This window comes from Oncorhynchus mykiss, chromosome 27, assembly GCF_057628025.1.
Source record: "Oncorhynchus mykiss isolate SJ-2025 chromosome 27, ASM5762802v1, whole genome shotgun sequence".
NCBI classification, from domain to species: domain Eukaryota; kingdom Metazoa; phylum Chordata; class Actinopteri; order Salmoniformes; family Salmonidae; genus Oncorhynchus; species Oncorhynchus mykiss.
In genome coordinates, this window is record NC_143048.1 from 38,936,918 (window position 1) to 38,951,018 (window position 14,101).

The following is a 14,101-nucleotide window of genomic DNA, read 5'->3' on the forward strand; positions in this document are numbered from 1 at the left end:
GGGGGTCAAATTCTTATTTCCCTCATTAAAATGCAAATCAATTTATAACATTGTTGACATGGGTTTTTCTGGATTTTTTTGTTGTTATTCTGTCTCTCACTGTTCAAATAAACCTACCATTAAAATTATAGACTGATCATTTCTTTGTCAGTGGGCAAACGTACATCAGCAGGGGATCAACATCAGCTGGGGATCAAATACTTTTTTCCCTCACTGTATATATAACACACACACATATATAAACACTTTCTTTTTGCATTATTTAAACCAAATTGAACATGTTTTATTATTTATTTGAGGCTAAATTGATTTTATTTCTTGTATTCTATTAAGTTAAAATAAGTGTTCATTCAGTATTGTTATAATTGTCATTATTACAAATAAAATGTAAAAATTATTATTATTTTTTAAATCGCCCAATTAATCGGTACCTGTATTTTTTGGTCCTCCAATAATCGGTATCGGCGTTGAAAAATCATATTCGGTCGACCACTAGTCATAACATCCCTGTTATAGTGAATGGCTGTGATACTATGATTGTAGAGGAGACTGTTGTAGAGGAGACGGTTGTAGAGGAGACGGTTGGAGAGGAGACGGTTGGAGAGGAGACGGTTGGAGAGGAGACTGATGTAGAGGAGACGGATGTAGAGGAGACTGTTGTAGAGGAGACTGTTGGAGAGGAGACTGTTGGAGAGGAGACGGATGTAGAGGAGACGGATGTAGAGGAGACTGTTGGAGAGGAGACGGTTGTAGAGGAGACGAATGTAGAGGAGACGGATGTAGAGGAGACGGATGTAGAGGAGACGGATGTAGAGGAGACTGATTTAGAGGAGACTGTTGGAGAGGAGACGGTTGGAGAGGAGACTGATGTAGAGGAGACTGATGTAGAGGAGAGGGATGTAGAGGAGACTGTTGGAGAGGAGACTGTTGGAGAGGAGACTGTTGTAGAGGAGACTGTTGGAGAGGAGACGGATGTAGAGGAGACGGATGTAGAGGAGACGGATGTAGAGGAGACGGATGTAGAGGAGACGGTTGTAGAGGAGACTGATAGATCAGAACGGGTCACTTCCTGAACGCCTGCTGTCGGCGTACGGATTAGGAGTGTGAACGTTTAAACGTTAACGATGCCAGTGTGTGTTCAGTCGGTTGCCTCTAGAATACCCTTGCCTATTCAGTAATGATAGGTTTTGCTTCACTGAAGTTGCGAGACATTACAAGTCAATAAATGGCAAAATACAACATTACATTGTGAGGTAAAGCTTTTGATTGCCGAAAAGATAGGCCTAGTGCTGGGTTCTGCCTCCATCTGCCTGGTGGCCTGCCTGCCTATACCGTGCCCCTCCTCTCTCTCCGTCCCTTGCTAGCTCTCTATGAAAGATGCCAGGTTTGCGTTCATGGGAGTACGGCAACTAATCAGTCTCCTCCGTTCCAAAAATACTGAATATTAGGATTCGCACCCTACCAGAAGATGTGTTTTCGTTCAGCTACATGTCTTGGTAAATCACGGTATTTAACAAACTTTATCAGACTTTCTTTAGGAGACAGTGGTCAGAGTACAGGAACTGGCATTCCTTTACAGACAAGCAAAATAACCGTTCAGTGGCACAGAGTAAAATAACCATTCAGTGGCACAAAACAATCTTCAGAGGTTTCGTGTCGGCATTTAAAAAGCTACCGTATAGACAAACAAACAAGCCGTAGCCTACGCACTTTCAAGGGTATACGGCCAGGGTAGATAGAACGTCCTTGGGTTAGGGTTAGCCTAAGGGTTAGCCCTAACCCTCTAGTGGTCATACATACGCAACAGGACCATTATTCTTATCGTTTTAACAGAAAGACCATAATAAATGGCAGTTTCAACGTTAAGCAAAATTGTGCATTTGCCACATTCCTAGTAAGGATCCAGCATGGCACATCTTAGACCAGACAGATCTGTCTCCTCCTGTCATTTCTGCCCACCGTTAGCTAGCACAATCACGTCGGTTTGATTAGAGGGTGTTGATTGGTGTATGGGAGCAAGGTAATGTGTGTGTGTGTCTCACCTGTGTAGGCCATGTTCTTGGGGTTACCGTAGGGAGCTCCAGGCTGAACAGGACTGTAGATGGGATTCATGCTGCTGGATAATCTGTTCTTACTGGGGGGGGGGGGGGGGGGACAGGGAAGGGGAGGAGGACATATTAGAGTGTATAGAAGGAAAAGACAACAGGACAAGCACAGTCTCTTTCTCATACAATCTACATTGATAGAGAGGAGAAGAACAGCGTGAATCATACAGTTTATAACGCCTCGTCATAATGTGTGTACTTACCTCTTTCTACTAGGTAGGTCTTACTGGTGTGTGTGTTGGTTGGTGTCTGGTTGGTAGGTGTCCATACCTCGTGTGTGTTTGCTTGGTGCATAGAAAGTATGAGTGGGGTGCATGTGTTTGTTTTACCTCTCAAACATGTCTGATGTGTGTGTGTTTTTACCTCTCGTACATGTCTGGTGTGTGTGTGTGTGTGTGTGTGTGTGTGTGTGTGTGTGTGTGTGTGTGTGTTTGTTTTACCTCTCGTACATGTCTGGTGTGTGTGTTTTATCTCTAGTACATGTCTGGTGTGTGTGTGTGTGTGTGTGTGTGTTGTACCTCTCGTACTTGTCTGTGGTGTGTGTGTGTTTTACCTCTCATACATGTCTGGTGTGTGTGTTTTACCTCTCGTACATGTCTGGTGTGTGTGTGTGTGTTTTACCTCTCGTACATGTCTGGGGTGTGTGTGCGCGTTTTACCTCTCGTACATGTCTGGGGTGTGTGTGTTTTACCTCTCGTACATGTCTGGTGTGTGTGTGTGTTTTACCTCTCGTACATGTCTGGTGTGTGTGTGTGTTTTACCTCTCGTACATGTCTGGTGTGTGTGTCGTACCTCTTGTGCGTGTCTGGTTGGTACATGAAACTGTATTTGTCAGTGGGGTGCCCGCTCGCCATTCTCGCTGTATGCAAATGAGGAAGAGGTGGGAGTGGATATGCAAATCTGAAATTAAAACAGCGACAGAACATGATTATAATGAACACAGCAAAGTAAACACATCAATCACAGTCATGGTAGAGGTACGTGTTTGTTTACGTTGAGGGATCTTATGCTGAATGGTTGTACTGATGTGTGTGTGTGTGAGAGAGAGAGAGCGAGAGATACAGAGAGAGAGAGATGCAGAGAGAGAAACAGAGAGAGAGATACAGAGAGAGAGATACAGAGAGAGAGAGAGAGAGAGATACAGAGAGAGCAAGAAATACAGAGAGAGCGAGATACAGAGAGAGAGAAACAGAGACAGAGAGAAACAGAGAGAGAGCGATACAGAGAGAGAAACAGAGAGAGAGCAATACAGAGAGAGAGAAACAGAGAGAGAGAGAGAGAGAGAGATACAGAGAGAGAGAGAGAGATACAGAGAGAGAGAGAGAGATACAGAGAGAGAGAGAGAGATACAGAGAGAGAGATAGAGAGAGAGAGATACAGAGAGAGCGAGAGCGAGATACAGAGAGAGAGAAACAGAGACAGAGAGAAACAGAGAGAGAGAGAGAGAGATACAGAGAGAGAGAGAGAGAAACAGAGAGAGAGAGAGAAACAGAGAGAGAGAGAGAAACAGAGAGAGAGAGAGAAACAGAGAGAGATACAGAGAGAGATACAGAGAGAGAGATACAGAGAGAGATACAGAGAGAGAGAGAAACAGAGACAGAGAGAGAAACAGAGAGAGAGAGAGAGAGACAGAAAGAGAGAAACAGAGACAGGAGAGAGAAACAGAGAGAGAGAGATAGAGATGCATGTTCATGCTTGTATGTGGTAGGAATGGTTGTCTTAATTGATGCGTGTGTATGTACACTTGAGTGTACAAAACATTAGGAACACCTGCTCTTCCAAGTCACTGACCAGGTGAATACAGGTGAAATCTATGATCCCTTATTGATGTCACTTGTTAAAACAACTTAAATCAGTGTAGATGAAGGGGAGGAGACAGGTTAAAGAAGGTTTTTAAGCCTTGAGACAATCAAGACATGGATTGTGTGTGTGTACCATTCAGAAGGTGAATGGGCAAGACAAAATATTTAAATAACTTTGAAAGGGGTATGGTATTAGGTGCCAGGCGCACCGGTTTGAGTGAGTCAAGACCTGCAAAGCTGCTGGGATTTTCACGGTCAACACTTTCCTGTGTGTATCAAGAATGGTCCACCACCCAAAGGAAATCCAGCCAACTTGACCCAACTGTGGGAAGCATTGGAGTCAACATGGGCCAGCATCCCTGTGGAACGCTTTCAACACCTTGTAGAGTCAACATGGGCCAGCATCCCTGTGGAACGCTTTCAACACCTTGTAGAGTCAACATGGACCAGCATCCCTGTGGAACGCTTTCAACACCTTGTAGAGTCAACATGGACCAGCATCCCTGTGGAACGCTTTCAACACCTTGTAGAGTCAACATGGACCAGCATCCCTGTGGAACGCTTTCAACACCTTGTAGAGTCAACATGGACCAGCATCCCTGTGGAACGCTTTCAACACCTTGTAGAGTCAACATGGGCCCGCATCCCTGTGGAACGCTTTCAACACCTTGTAGAGTCAACATGGAGCAGCATCCCTGTGGAACGCTTTCAACACCTTGTAGAGTCAACATGGACCAGCATCCCTGTGGAACGCTTTCAACACCTTGTAGAGTCAACATGGACCAGCATCCCTGTGGAACGCTTTCAACACATTGTAGAGTCAACATGGGCCAGCATCCCTGTGGAACGCTTTCAACGCCTTGTAGAATCAACATGGGCCAGCATCCCTGTGGAACGCTTTCAACACCTTGTAGAGTCAACATGGACCAGCATCCCTGTGGAACGCTTTCAACACCTTGTAGAGTCAACATGGACCAGCATCCCTGTGGAATGCTTTCAACACCTTGTAGAGTCAGCATGGACCAGCATCCCTGTGGAACGCTTTCAACACCTTGTAGAGTCAACATGGACCAGCATCCCTGTGGAACGCTTTCAACACCTTGTAGAGTCAACATGGACCAGCATCCCTGTGGAACGCTTTCAACACCTTGTAGAGTCAACATGGACCAGCATCCCTGTGGAACGCTTTCAACACCTTGTAGAGTCAACATGGGCCAGCATCCCTGTGGAACGCTTTCAACACCTTGTAGAGTCAACATGGGCCGGCATCCCTGTGGAACGCTTTCAACGCCTTGTAGAGTCAACATGGGCCAGCATCCCTGTGGAACCCTTTCAACACCTTGTAGAGTCAACATGGACCAGCATCCCTGTGGAACTCTTTCAACACCTTGTAGAGTCAACATGGACCAGCATCCCTGTGGAACGCTTTCAACACCCTGTAGAGTCAACATGGACCAGCATCCCTGTGGAACGCTTTCAACACCTTGTAGAGTCAACATGGACCAGCATCCCTGTGGAACGCTTTCAACACCTTGTAGAATCAACATGGACCAGCATCCCTGTGGAACGCTTTCAACACCTTGTAGAGTCAACATGGACCAGCATCCCTGTGGAACGCTTTCAACACCTTGTAGAGTCAACATGGACCAGCATCCCTGTGGAACGCTTTCAACACCTTGTAGAGTCAACATGGACCAGCATCCCTGTGGAACGCTTTCAACACCTTGTAGAGTCAACATGGACCAGCATCCCTGTGGAACGCTTTCAACACCTTGTAGAGTCAACATGGACCAGCATCCCTGTGGAACGCTTTCAACACCTTGTAGAGTCAGCATGGACCAGCAACCCTGTGGAACGCTTTCAACACCTTGTAGAGTCAACATGGACCAGCATCCCTGTGGAACGCTTTCAACACCTTGTAGAGTCAACATGGGCCAGCATCCCTGTGGAACGCTTTCAACACCTTGTAGAGTCAACATGGACCAGCATCCCTGTGGAACGCTTTCAACACCTTGTAGAGTCCATGTCCCGACGAATTGAGGCTGTTTGCAGCTCAATATTAGGAAGTTCTTAATGTTTTGTATACGTGTGTGTGTGTGTGTGTGTATACATATGTCCATGCAATGCACAGGAGGCAGCAAAGCAAACACACCACCAGCCGGTGAGAAGGCACAAAAACACAGAGAGAGAGACAGAAGGAGAGAGAATATAGGGGTTTGCCAAATCATCCACCAAGCAATGGATCAATACACAGATGAGCTAATCAAAGCAAATGTGTTGCGAGTCAAGTGTGTGTGTGTGTGTGTGTGTGTGCGCCTGTCAGTCAGTGTGGTGCTGTGTGTGTGCCCATCTGTATTTTACTGCATTGTGTAGACTGCGTAAATGTTATTTAGTGTTGAGTTATTGTGTGTCTGTTGTGTGCTATTCTGCGGTGTGTGTGTTGTTCCACTCTGTGTCTGATTAATCCTTGACAGGATCACCTTGTTCTGCTGATAGAAAATGAAGGTGTCCCCGAGTGCTCTATATCCCTCCCTCCCTCCATGTCACTCCCTCCCTCCCTCCCTCCCCCATATCCCTCTCTCCCTCCCTCCCCCCTTCCCTCCATGTCACTCCCTCCCCCATATCCCTCTCCCTCCCTCCCCCCCATGTCACTCCCTCCCCCATATCCCTCTCCCTCCCTCCCCTCCATGTCACTCCCTCCCCCATATCCCTCTCTCCCTCCCTCTCTCCCCCCCTTCCCTCCATGTCACTCCCTCCCTCCCCCATATCCCTCCCTCCCTCCATGTCTCTCCCTCCCTACAATTCCCTCTCTCCTCCATGTCACTCCCTCCCTCCCCCATATCCCACCCCCCCTCCCTCCATGTCACCACTCTACCATTCACTAGCTCTATTGTTAGTGGGCCTATATTTCTACTTTCTTTACTGAAAATGTGTTGCGTTTTCAATAAATAGGCCTATGGTGTTGCAATATGAACATGTTCAAATAGAAAAGATAAATATTATTTTTTAAAGAGCGCATTAAATTTAAGCCTGATACTTCCTATAAACAGACAATTACAAATCACACTTAACCCTACCAGGTGGCAGGGTAGCCTAGTGGTTAGAGCGTTGGACTAGTAACCGGAAGGTTGCAAGTTCAAACCCCCGAGCTGACAAGGTACAAATCCCCTGAACAGGCAGTTAACCCACTGTTCCTAGACCGTCATTAAAAATAAGAATTTGTTCTTAACCGACTTGCCTAGTTAAATAAAGCTAAAAAAAAATAAAAGTGAAAAATACTGCCATTCACACCTAAAATGGCTGCTGGCCGCGTGTATTATTCTTTAAGTATATTATTTATCACGTCAGACAGCGGTTTTAAGCCCAATCATTGGGCAACAATGACAAATGCAATGGTGTGTTAAAAATAGTTTTTGGGCCACGATTAAAAATACCTATTATTTTTTATTTCTCAACTTGTAATTGAAGCGTGCTTCCCATTCGCCATTAAAATGCATAGTCAACAACAGGCAGGCTTCATCAGCGAGTCACACCACTTTGCAATGAGCTGGAGGCCGTATACATTTTGAAAACATACAGCAACTTAACGTTGCTACACCAGTGGTCGGCAACCTTTTCCATTTGGAGTGCCAAGTTATCCTACCATCTCCACTGATCTGTGTTCCAGTTAGGATTTTCATATGCACATTTTCATGGAACAGCTTAATTTAATTTATAATAAAAACATACATATATTTTTTTTATCTTGGCAAGTCAATAAATGTAACAAATAAAAAAGAAATACAAATAATTGCCTACATAAACCAACAAAATAAAAACGTAGGAGCCTGCAGGTAGAAAAAAAATCCAGAAATAATAAATATCCTATAAATCACATTGGATAAGCATGGCCTGTCCGCAAGGAACTTGAAACAATGTTACAACTATAAACTTGGTCCAGCTCAATTGTACTAGCAAACTTGCAGAACATATTCTGGGCACTCAGAGTTTCTTGCACCAGTGAGCTTCGGACAGACAGACAGTGCTGTAGACTATTTGCGCAAGGGATAAGAAGAAATCCGGTAGGCCTATTTTATGACGTTTCCACTGGATCAGAGCATGACATTTTTTCCCATTTCATGATGACTGGTTATGGAAAGGGAGAGAGCTGGAAATTGTTTTCAAATAGGCTACGTTGAGGAACTATTGTCATTCTCAATGGTTGTAAAAACAGACGTTGTTTGCTTGCCGAAATAAACCAAAACTGCCTCCCGAGTGACACAGCGGTCTATTGCATTTCTTGAGGCGTCATTACAGACCCGGGTTTGAACCCAGGCTGTGTCACAACTGACCGTGACCGGGAGTCCCATAGGAGGGCACACAATTGGCCCAGCGTCATTCAGGTTAGGGGAGGGTTTGGCCGGGGGGGGGGCTTTACTTGGCTCATCGCGCTCTAGTGACTCCTTGTGGCGGGCTGAGCGCCTGCAGGCTGACCTCGGTTGTCAGTTGAATGGCGTTTCCTCCGACACATTGGTGCAGCTGGCTTTCGGGTTAAGCGGCCAGGTGTTAAAAAGCGTGGTTTGGCGGGACATGTTTCGGAGGACGCATGAATTGACCTTCGCCTCCTGAGCCCGTTGGTGAGTTGCAGCTATGAGACAAGATTGAAATTGGGGAGAAAAAAGGGTAAAAAATATTTTATATAACAATAACAGTAGTGTAGCTTAGGTTGTGCACTCTGCAAACAAAGTGTCCACTCAGACAATGAAAACGGGAAGACTGGAATAATAATATTGAATGCATTAACAGAAATTACTGAAACCAAATAAACATTGTACATTAAAAAGGATGGCAATTAACAGTAAATCTACTGCTGGTGAAACCATCCTCGCGGTCTCCACAATGGATTAGTCCCCGGAGACAGGCATGAATCAGACCGGTGTCTCGTGTGCCACGTTTTTTTTAATATACAGTGCCTTGCGAAAGTATTCGGCCCCCTTGAACTTTGCGACCTTTTGCCACATTTCAGGCTTCAAACATAAAAATATAAAACTGTATTTTTTTGTGAAGAATCAACAACAAGTGGGACACAATCATGAAGTGAAACAACATTTATTGGATATTTCAAACTTTTTTAACAAATCAAAAACTGAAAAATTGGGCGTGCTAAATTATTCAGCCCCCTTAAGTTAATACTTTGTAGCGACACCTTTTTCTGTGATTACAGCTGTAAGTCGCTTGGGGTATGTCTCTATCAGTTTTGCACATCGAGAGACTGAATTTTTTTCCCATTCCTCCTTGCAAAACAGCTCGAGCTCAGTGAGGTTGGATGGAGAGCATTTGTGAACAGCACTTTTCAGTTCTTTCCACAGATTCTCGATTGAATTCAGGTCTGGACTTTGACTTGGCCATTCTAACACCTGGATATGTTTATTTTTGAACCATTCCATTGTAAATTTTGCTTTATGTTTTGGATCATTGTCTTGTTGGAAGACAAATCTCCGTCCCAGTCTCAGGTCTTTTGCAGACTCCATCAGGTTTTCTTCCAGAATGGTCCTGTATTTGGCTCCATCCATCTTCCCATCAATTTTAACCATCTTCCCTGTCCCTGCTGAAGAAAAGCAGGCCCAAACCATGATGCTGCCATCACCATGTTTGACAGTGGGGATAGGGTGTTTAGGGTGATGAGCTGTGTTGCTTTTACGCCAAACATAACGTTTTGCATTGTTGCCAAAAAGTTCAATTTTGGTTTCATCTGACCAGAGCACCTTCTTCCACATGTTTGGTGTGTCTCCCAGGTGGCTTGTGGCAAACTTTAAACAACACTTTTTATGGATATCTTTAAGAAATGGCTTTCTTCTTGCCACTCTTCCATAAAGGCCAGATTTGTGCAATATACGACTGATCGTTGTCCTATGGACAGAGTCTCCCAGCTCAGCTGTAGATCTCTGCAGTTCATCCAGAGTGATCATGGGCCTCTTGGCTGCATCTCTGATCAGTCTTCACCTTGTATGAGCTGAAAGTTTAGAGGGACGGCCAGGTCTTGGTAGATTTGCAGTGGTCTGATACTCCTTCCATTTCAATATTATCGCTTGCACAGTGCTCCTTTGGATGTTTAAAACTTGGGAAATATTTTTGTATCCAAATCCGGCTTTAAACTTCTTCACAACAGTATCTCGGACCTGCCTGGTGTGTTCCTTGTTCTTCATGATGCTCTCTGCGCTTTTGACGGACCTCTGAGACTATCATAGTGCAGGTGCATTTATACGGAGACTTGATTACACACAGATGGATTGTATTTATCATCATTAGTCATTTAGGTCTGAAATGTGGCCAAAGGTCGCAAAGTTCAAGGGGGCCGAATACTTTCGCAAGGCACTGTATGTGGCAATTCTCGACCAACAGCCTATTGACCAAACAATAGACTAAATGGGGACGGCCTTTTTCAACTACTATCTACTACTTTGTGTAGACGTTAGTGATGCTAATGATGGAATTACTGTTTTCAGATAGATGAAATGCAATGAAAAGGTAACTACAAAGCAGCCTATGCCTACCTGGCAGAGCCATGATTATTTGCATCAATCCAGTGGCCATTTGTTTTGAAACCTCCATCACAAGCGAGTTGCAGAAACACAGCTAGCCAAACACAACTGTCTGGCTGGTGTGCATCGGAATTACAAGGTAACTGTCTCAGATTTTCTCAAACAATGGTCCCTTGATGTGGTTTGAGCTTTTTTGTGGACTTAGAACATCCAATTCTGTTGTTTTTTTCTATTAAGTGTCTTTTCGAGAACAGAAACTTAAATACCGGGGATAAATCATAGTCCTTCTCCTAATTGTTTTCTTCTTTTTGTGGTATTATTTTGGTATCAAGCTTAATGCCTCCAATCTCACACAAATGATCAATGAACCTACCAGGTACAACCCAAAATCTGTAAACATGGGCACCATCATAGATATATCATCCTAACCAACCTGCCCTCTTGGTCTTCAACCAAGATCTCAGCAATCATTGCCTCATTGCCTGTGTCCGTAATGGGTTGGCGGTCAAACGACCACCCCTCATCACTGTCAAACGCTCCCTAAAACACTTCAGCGAGCAGGACTTTCTAAACGACCTGGCCCGGGTATCCTATAATTCCTATAATAACTACAACCTAAAACTTCTTACCTGGGAATATTGAAGTCTCATGTTAAAAGGAACTACCAGATTTCATATGTTCTCATGTTCTGAGCAAGGAACTTAAACGTTAGGTTTTTTTACATGGCACATATTGCACTTTTACTTTCTTCTCCAACACTTTGTTTTTGCATTATTTAAACCAAATTGAACATGTTTCATTATTTATTTGAGGCTAAATGGATTTTTATTGATATATTAAGTTCAAAAAAAGTGTTAATTCAGTATTGTTGTAATTGTCATTATTACATTTTTTTGTTTATTTTATTATTATTTTTAAATCGGTTGATTAAATCAGTATCGGCTTTTTTTGGTCCTCCAATAATCAGTATCGGCATTGAAAAATCATAAATCGGTCGACCTCTAAAACATACCCTCGTAAAACTGCCCATCCTACCGATCCTTGACTTCAGCAATGTCATTTACAAAATAGCCTCCAACAATCTACATCCGTTTTGTCACCAAAGCCCCATATACTACCCACCACTGCGACCTGTATGCTCTCGTTGGCTGGCCCTCGCTTCATATTCGTCGCCAAACCCACTGGCTCCAGGTCATCAACAAGTCTCTGCTAGGTAAAGCCCCACCTTATCTCAGTTCACTGGTCACCATAGCAGCACCAACCCATAGCACGTGCTCCAGCAGGTATATTTCACTGCCAATTCCTCCTTCGGCCACCTTTCCTTCCAGTTCTCTGCTGCCAATGACTGGAACGAACTGCAAAAATCACTGAAGCTGGAGACTCATATCTCCCTCACTAGTTTAAGCACCAGCTGTCAGAGCAGCTCACAGATCACTGCACCTGTACATAGCCCATCTGTAAATAGCCCATCCAATCTACCTCATCCCCATACTGTTATTTATCTTGCTCCTTTGCACCCCAGTATCTCTACTTGCACATTCATCTTCTGCACATCTATCATTCCAGTGTTTAATTGCTATATTGTATTTACTTCGCCACCATGGCATATTTATTGCCTTACCTCCCTTATCTCACCCCATTTGCACACATTGTATATAGACTTTTTCTATTGTATTATTGACTATGTTTGTTTATTCCATGTGTAACTCTGTGTTGTTGTTTGTGTCGCACTGCTTTGCTTTATCTTGGCCAGGTCGCAGTTGTAAATGAGAACTTGTTATCAACTAGCCTACCTGGTTAAATAAAGGTGTTATCAACTAGCCTACCTGGTTAAATAAAGGTGTTATCAACTAGCCTACCTGGTTAAATAACGGTGAAATACATTTTAAAAAGTTACGTTTTTAAAAAAAAATTGTGCCCTCTAGGGGATTTCTCCGAAAATAATACATGGCACTTTGAAATCTGCAATAAAATAAATAAATAAAAAACATTTTCTTTGCGGTTACAGTAAATCTATCCAAATCAATGTGAGAACATGGTAATTTAAGAGATGGCTAGACATTACCAGCCTGGTTCTGTACGGAATGCCGGCACATTATGAGACACAGGCCAGGTCAAATTATCACATTTTTATTAAAAAAATGTTTACGGTTAAATTTGTATTGTTTATTTCACTTTTGTTTATTATCTATTTAATGTAAACATGTGTTTCCCATGCCAATATAGCCCCTTAAATTGAGAGAGGGAGAGAGAAAAAACAAGGCCAGGTGTAAATGATTCATCTGCTGACTGCTGAGAGGAACACTGTAGCAGCATAGCAGGCCAGAAGAGTCTGTGTCACTCGGTGGGAACCCTGTGTGTTCCACTGTGTAGTCCCGCGGGTTAACTAGCTACCGCTGGCCAAAGGACAGGTTCAGAGGCAGCCGCTGACACACACACACACAATTAGTTGACTCGTGCATTTTAATGTTGGGCTTGAACCTGCACACCGTCTGGTTCTCTAGAACCCAGGTTCCATGCAAAGTGTCATTGATTGGAATTGAAGGAGTGAGAGTGGAAGTGAAGAAGAGAGATGGCGTGGCTGAGTCACTGATTGGAACCCACTCAACCTCAATCAATCAGATATATTCCGCCCTCTGTTTATCCCTTCCATACTCCCTTTCGGTTTCTCTCCTTTCCGTTTGCCCCCCCCCCCCCGTTTCCATGGTGACGGCTGGCTCACACTTGATAGAGGAGGTCGTCAGTACAATCTAATTGCAGTGTTTCTAATTCAATAAGACAGTGGGAACCAGCCACTGTGATACCACTAATACACCTCCACACACATACACACAGATTACTGGTGCCACTCAAACCCAACATTAAATAGGGTGTTTTTTCTTTTCTCTCTGGTAGTTAGACTAATTGATAGTTTATTGTTCATTAATTGGCCAGAGATTCAGTAGTCAGGAAACAAGGGAAAACCTCTTGTAAAATGGAGTGAAACGTCTACCCATAATTCTACCATCACCTCCTCCTTATCAACATCACCTCGTTTCTCCTCCTCTCTTTCTGTCTACCATCCTCTTACTTAGTCATCCTCTCCCTCCCTCCACCTCTCCTCCACCTCTCCTCTACCTCTCCTCAGAAACCTACCTCCACCTCTCCTCTCACTTCTCTTCAGAAACCTACCTCTACCTCTCTTCAGAAACCTACCTCTACCTCTCCTCTCACTTCTCCTCAGAAACCTACCTCTACCTCTCCTCTCACTTCTCCTCAGAAACCTACCTCTACCTCTCCTCTCACTTCTCCTCAGAAACCTACCTCCACCTCTCCTCTCACTTCTCTTCAGAAACCTACCTCTACCTCTCCTCTCACTTCTCCTCAGAAACCTACCTCTACCTCTCCTCTCACTTCTCCTCAGAAACCTACCTCTACCTCTCCTCTCACTTCTCCACAGAAACCTACCTCTACCTCTCCTCAGAAACCTACCTCTACCTCTCCACAGAAACCTACCTCTACCTCTCCTCTCCTCTCACTTCTCCACAGAAACCTACCTCTACCTCTCCTCTCACTTCTCCACAGAAACCTACCTCTACCTCTCCTCAGAAACCTACCTCTACCTCTCCTCTCAATTCTCCACAGAAACCTACCTCTACCTCTCCTCAGAAACCTACCTCTACCTCTCCTCTCA

The 14,101-nt window shown here is 44.1% G+C and overlaps 1 protein-coding gene across 6 annotated transcripts in view; it reads right to left on the reverse strand.

Moving 5' to 3' along the window:
• The window catches only part of LOC110508020 (myelin-associated neurite-outgrowth inhibitor), a 45,334-nt gene that overhangs the window by 19,174 nt on the left and 12,059 nt on the right, over positions 1–14,101 (reverse strand). For 2 of the 6 annotated variants that reach the window (XM_036965137.2, XM_036965138.2), the window contains exons 2-3: positions 2,898–3,005; positions 2,043–2,134 (exon numbers count right to left, since the gene is read on the reverse strand). In XM_036965137.2, coding sequence (XP_036821032.1) covers positions 2,043–2,134; positions 2,898–2,959 — 154 coding nt within the window. In that variant the 5' untranslated portion in view covers positions 2,960–3,005. Of the gene's footprint in view, positions 1–2,042; positions 2,135–2,897; positions 3,047–14,101 lie in introns of those variants that run through there. The other 4 variants (XM_090223991.1, XM_090223990.1, XM_090223992.1 and 1 more) reach the window with 2 other exon arrangements.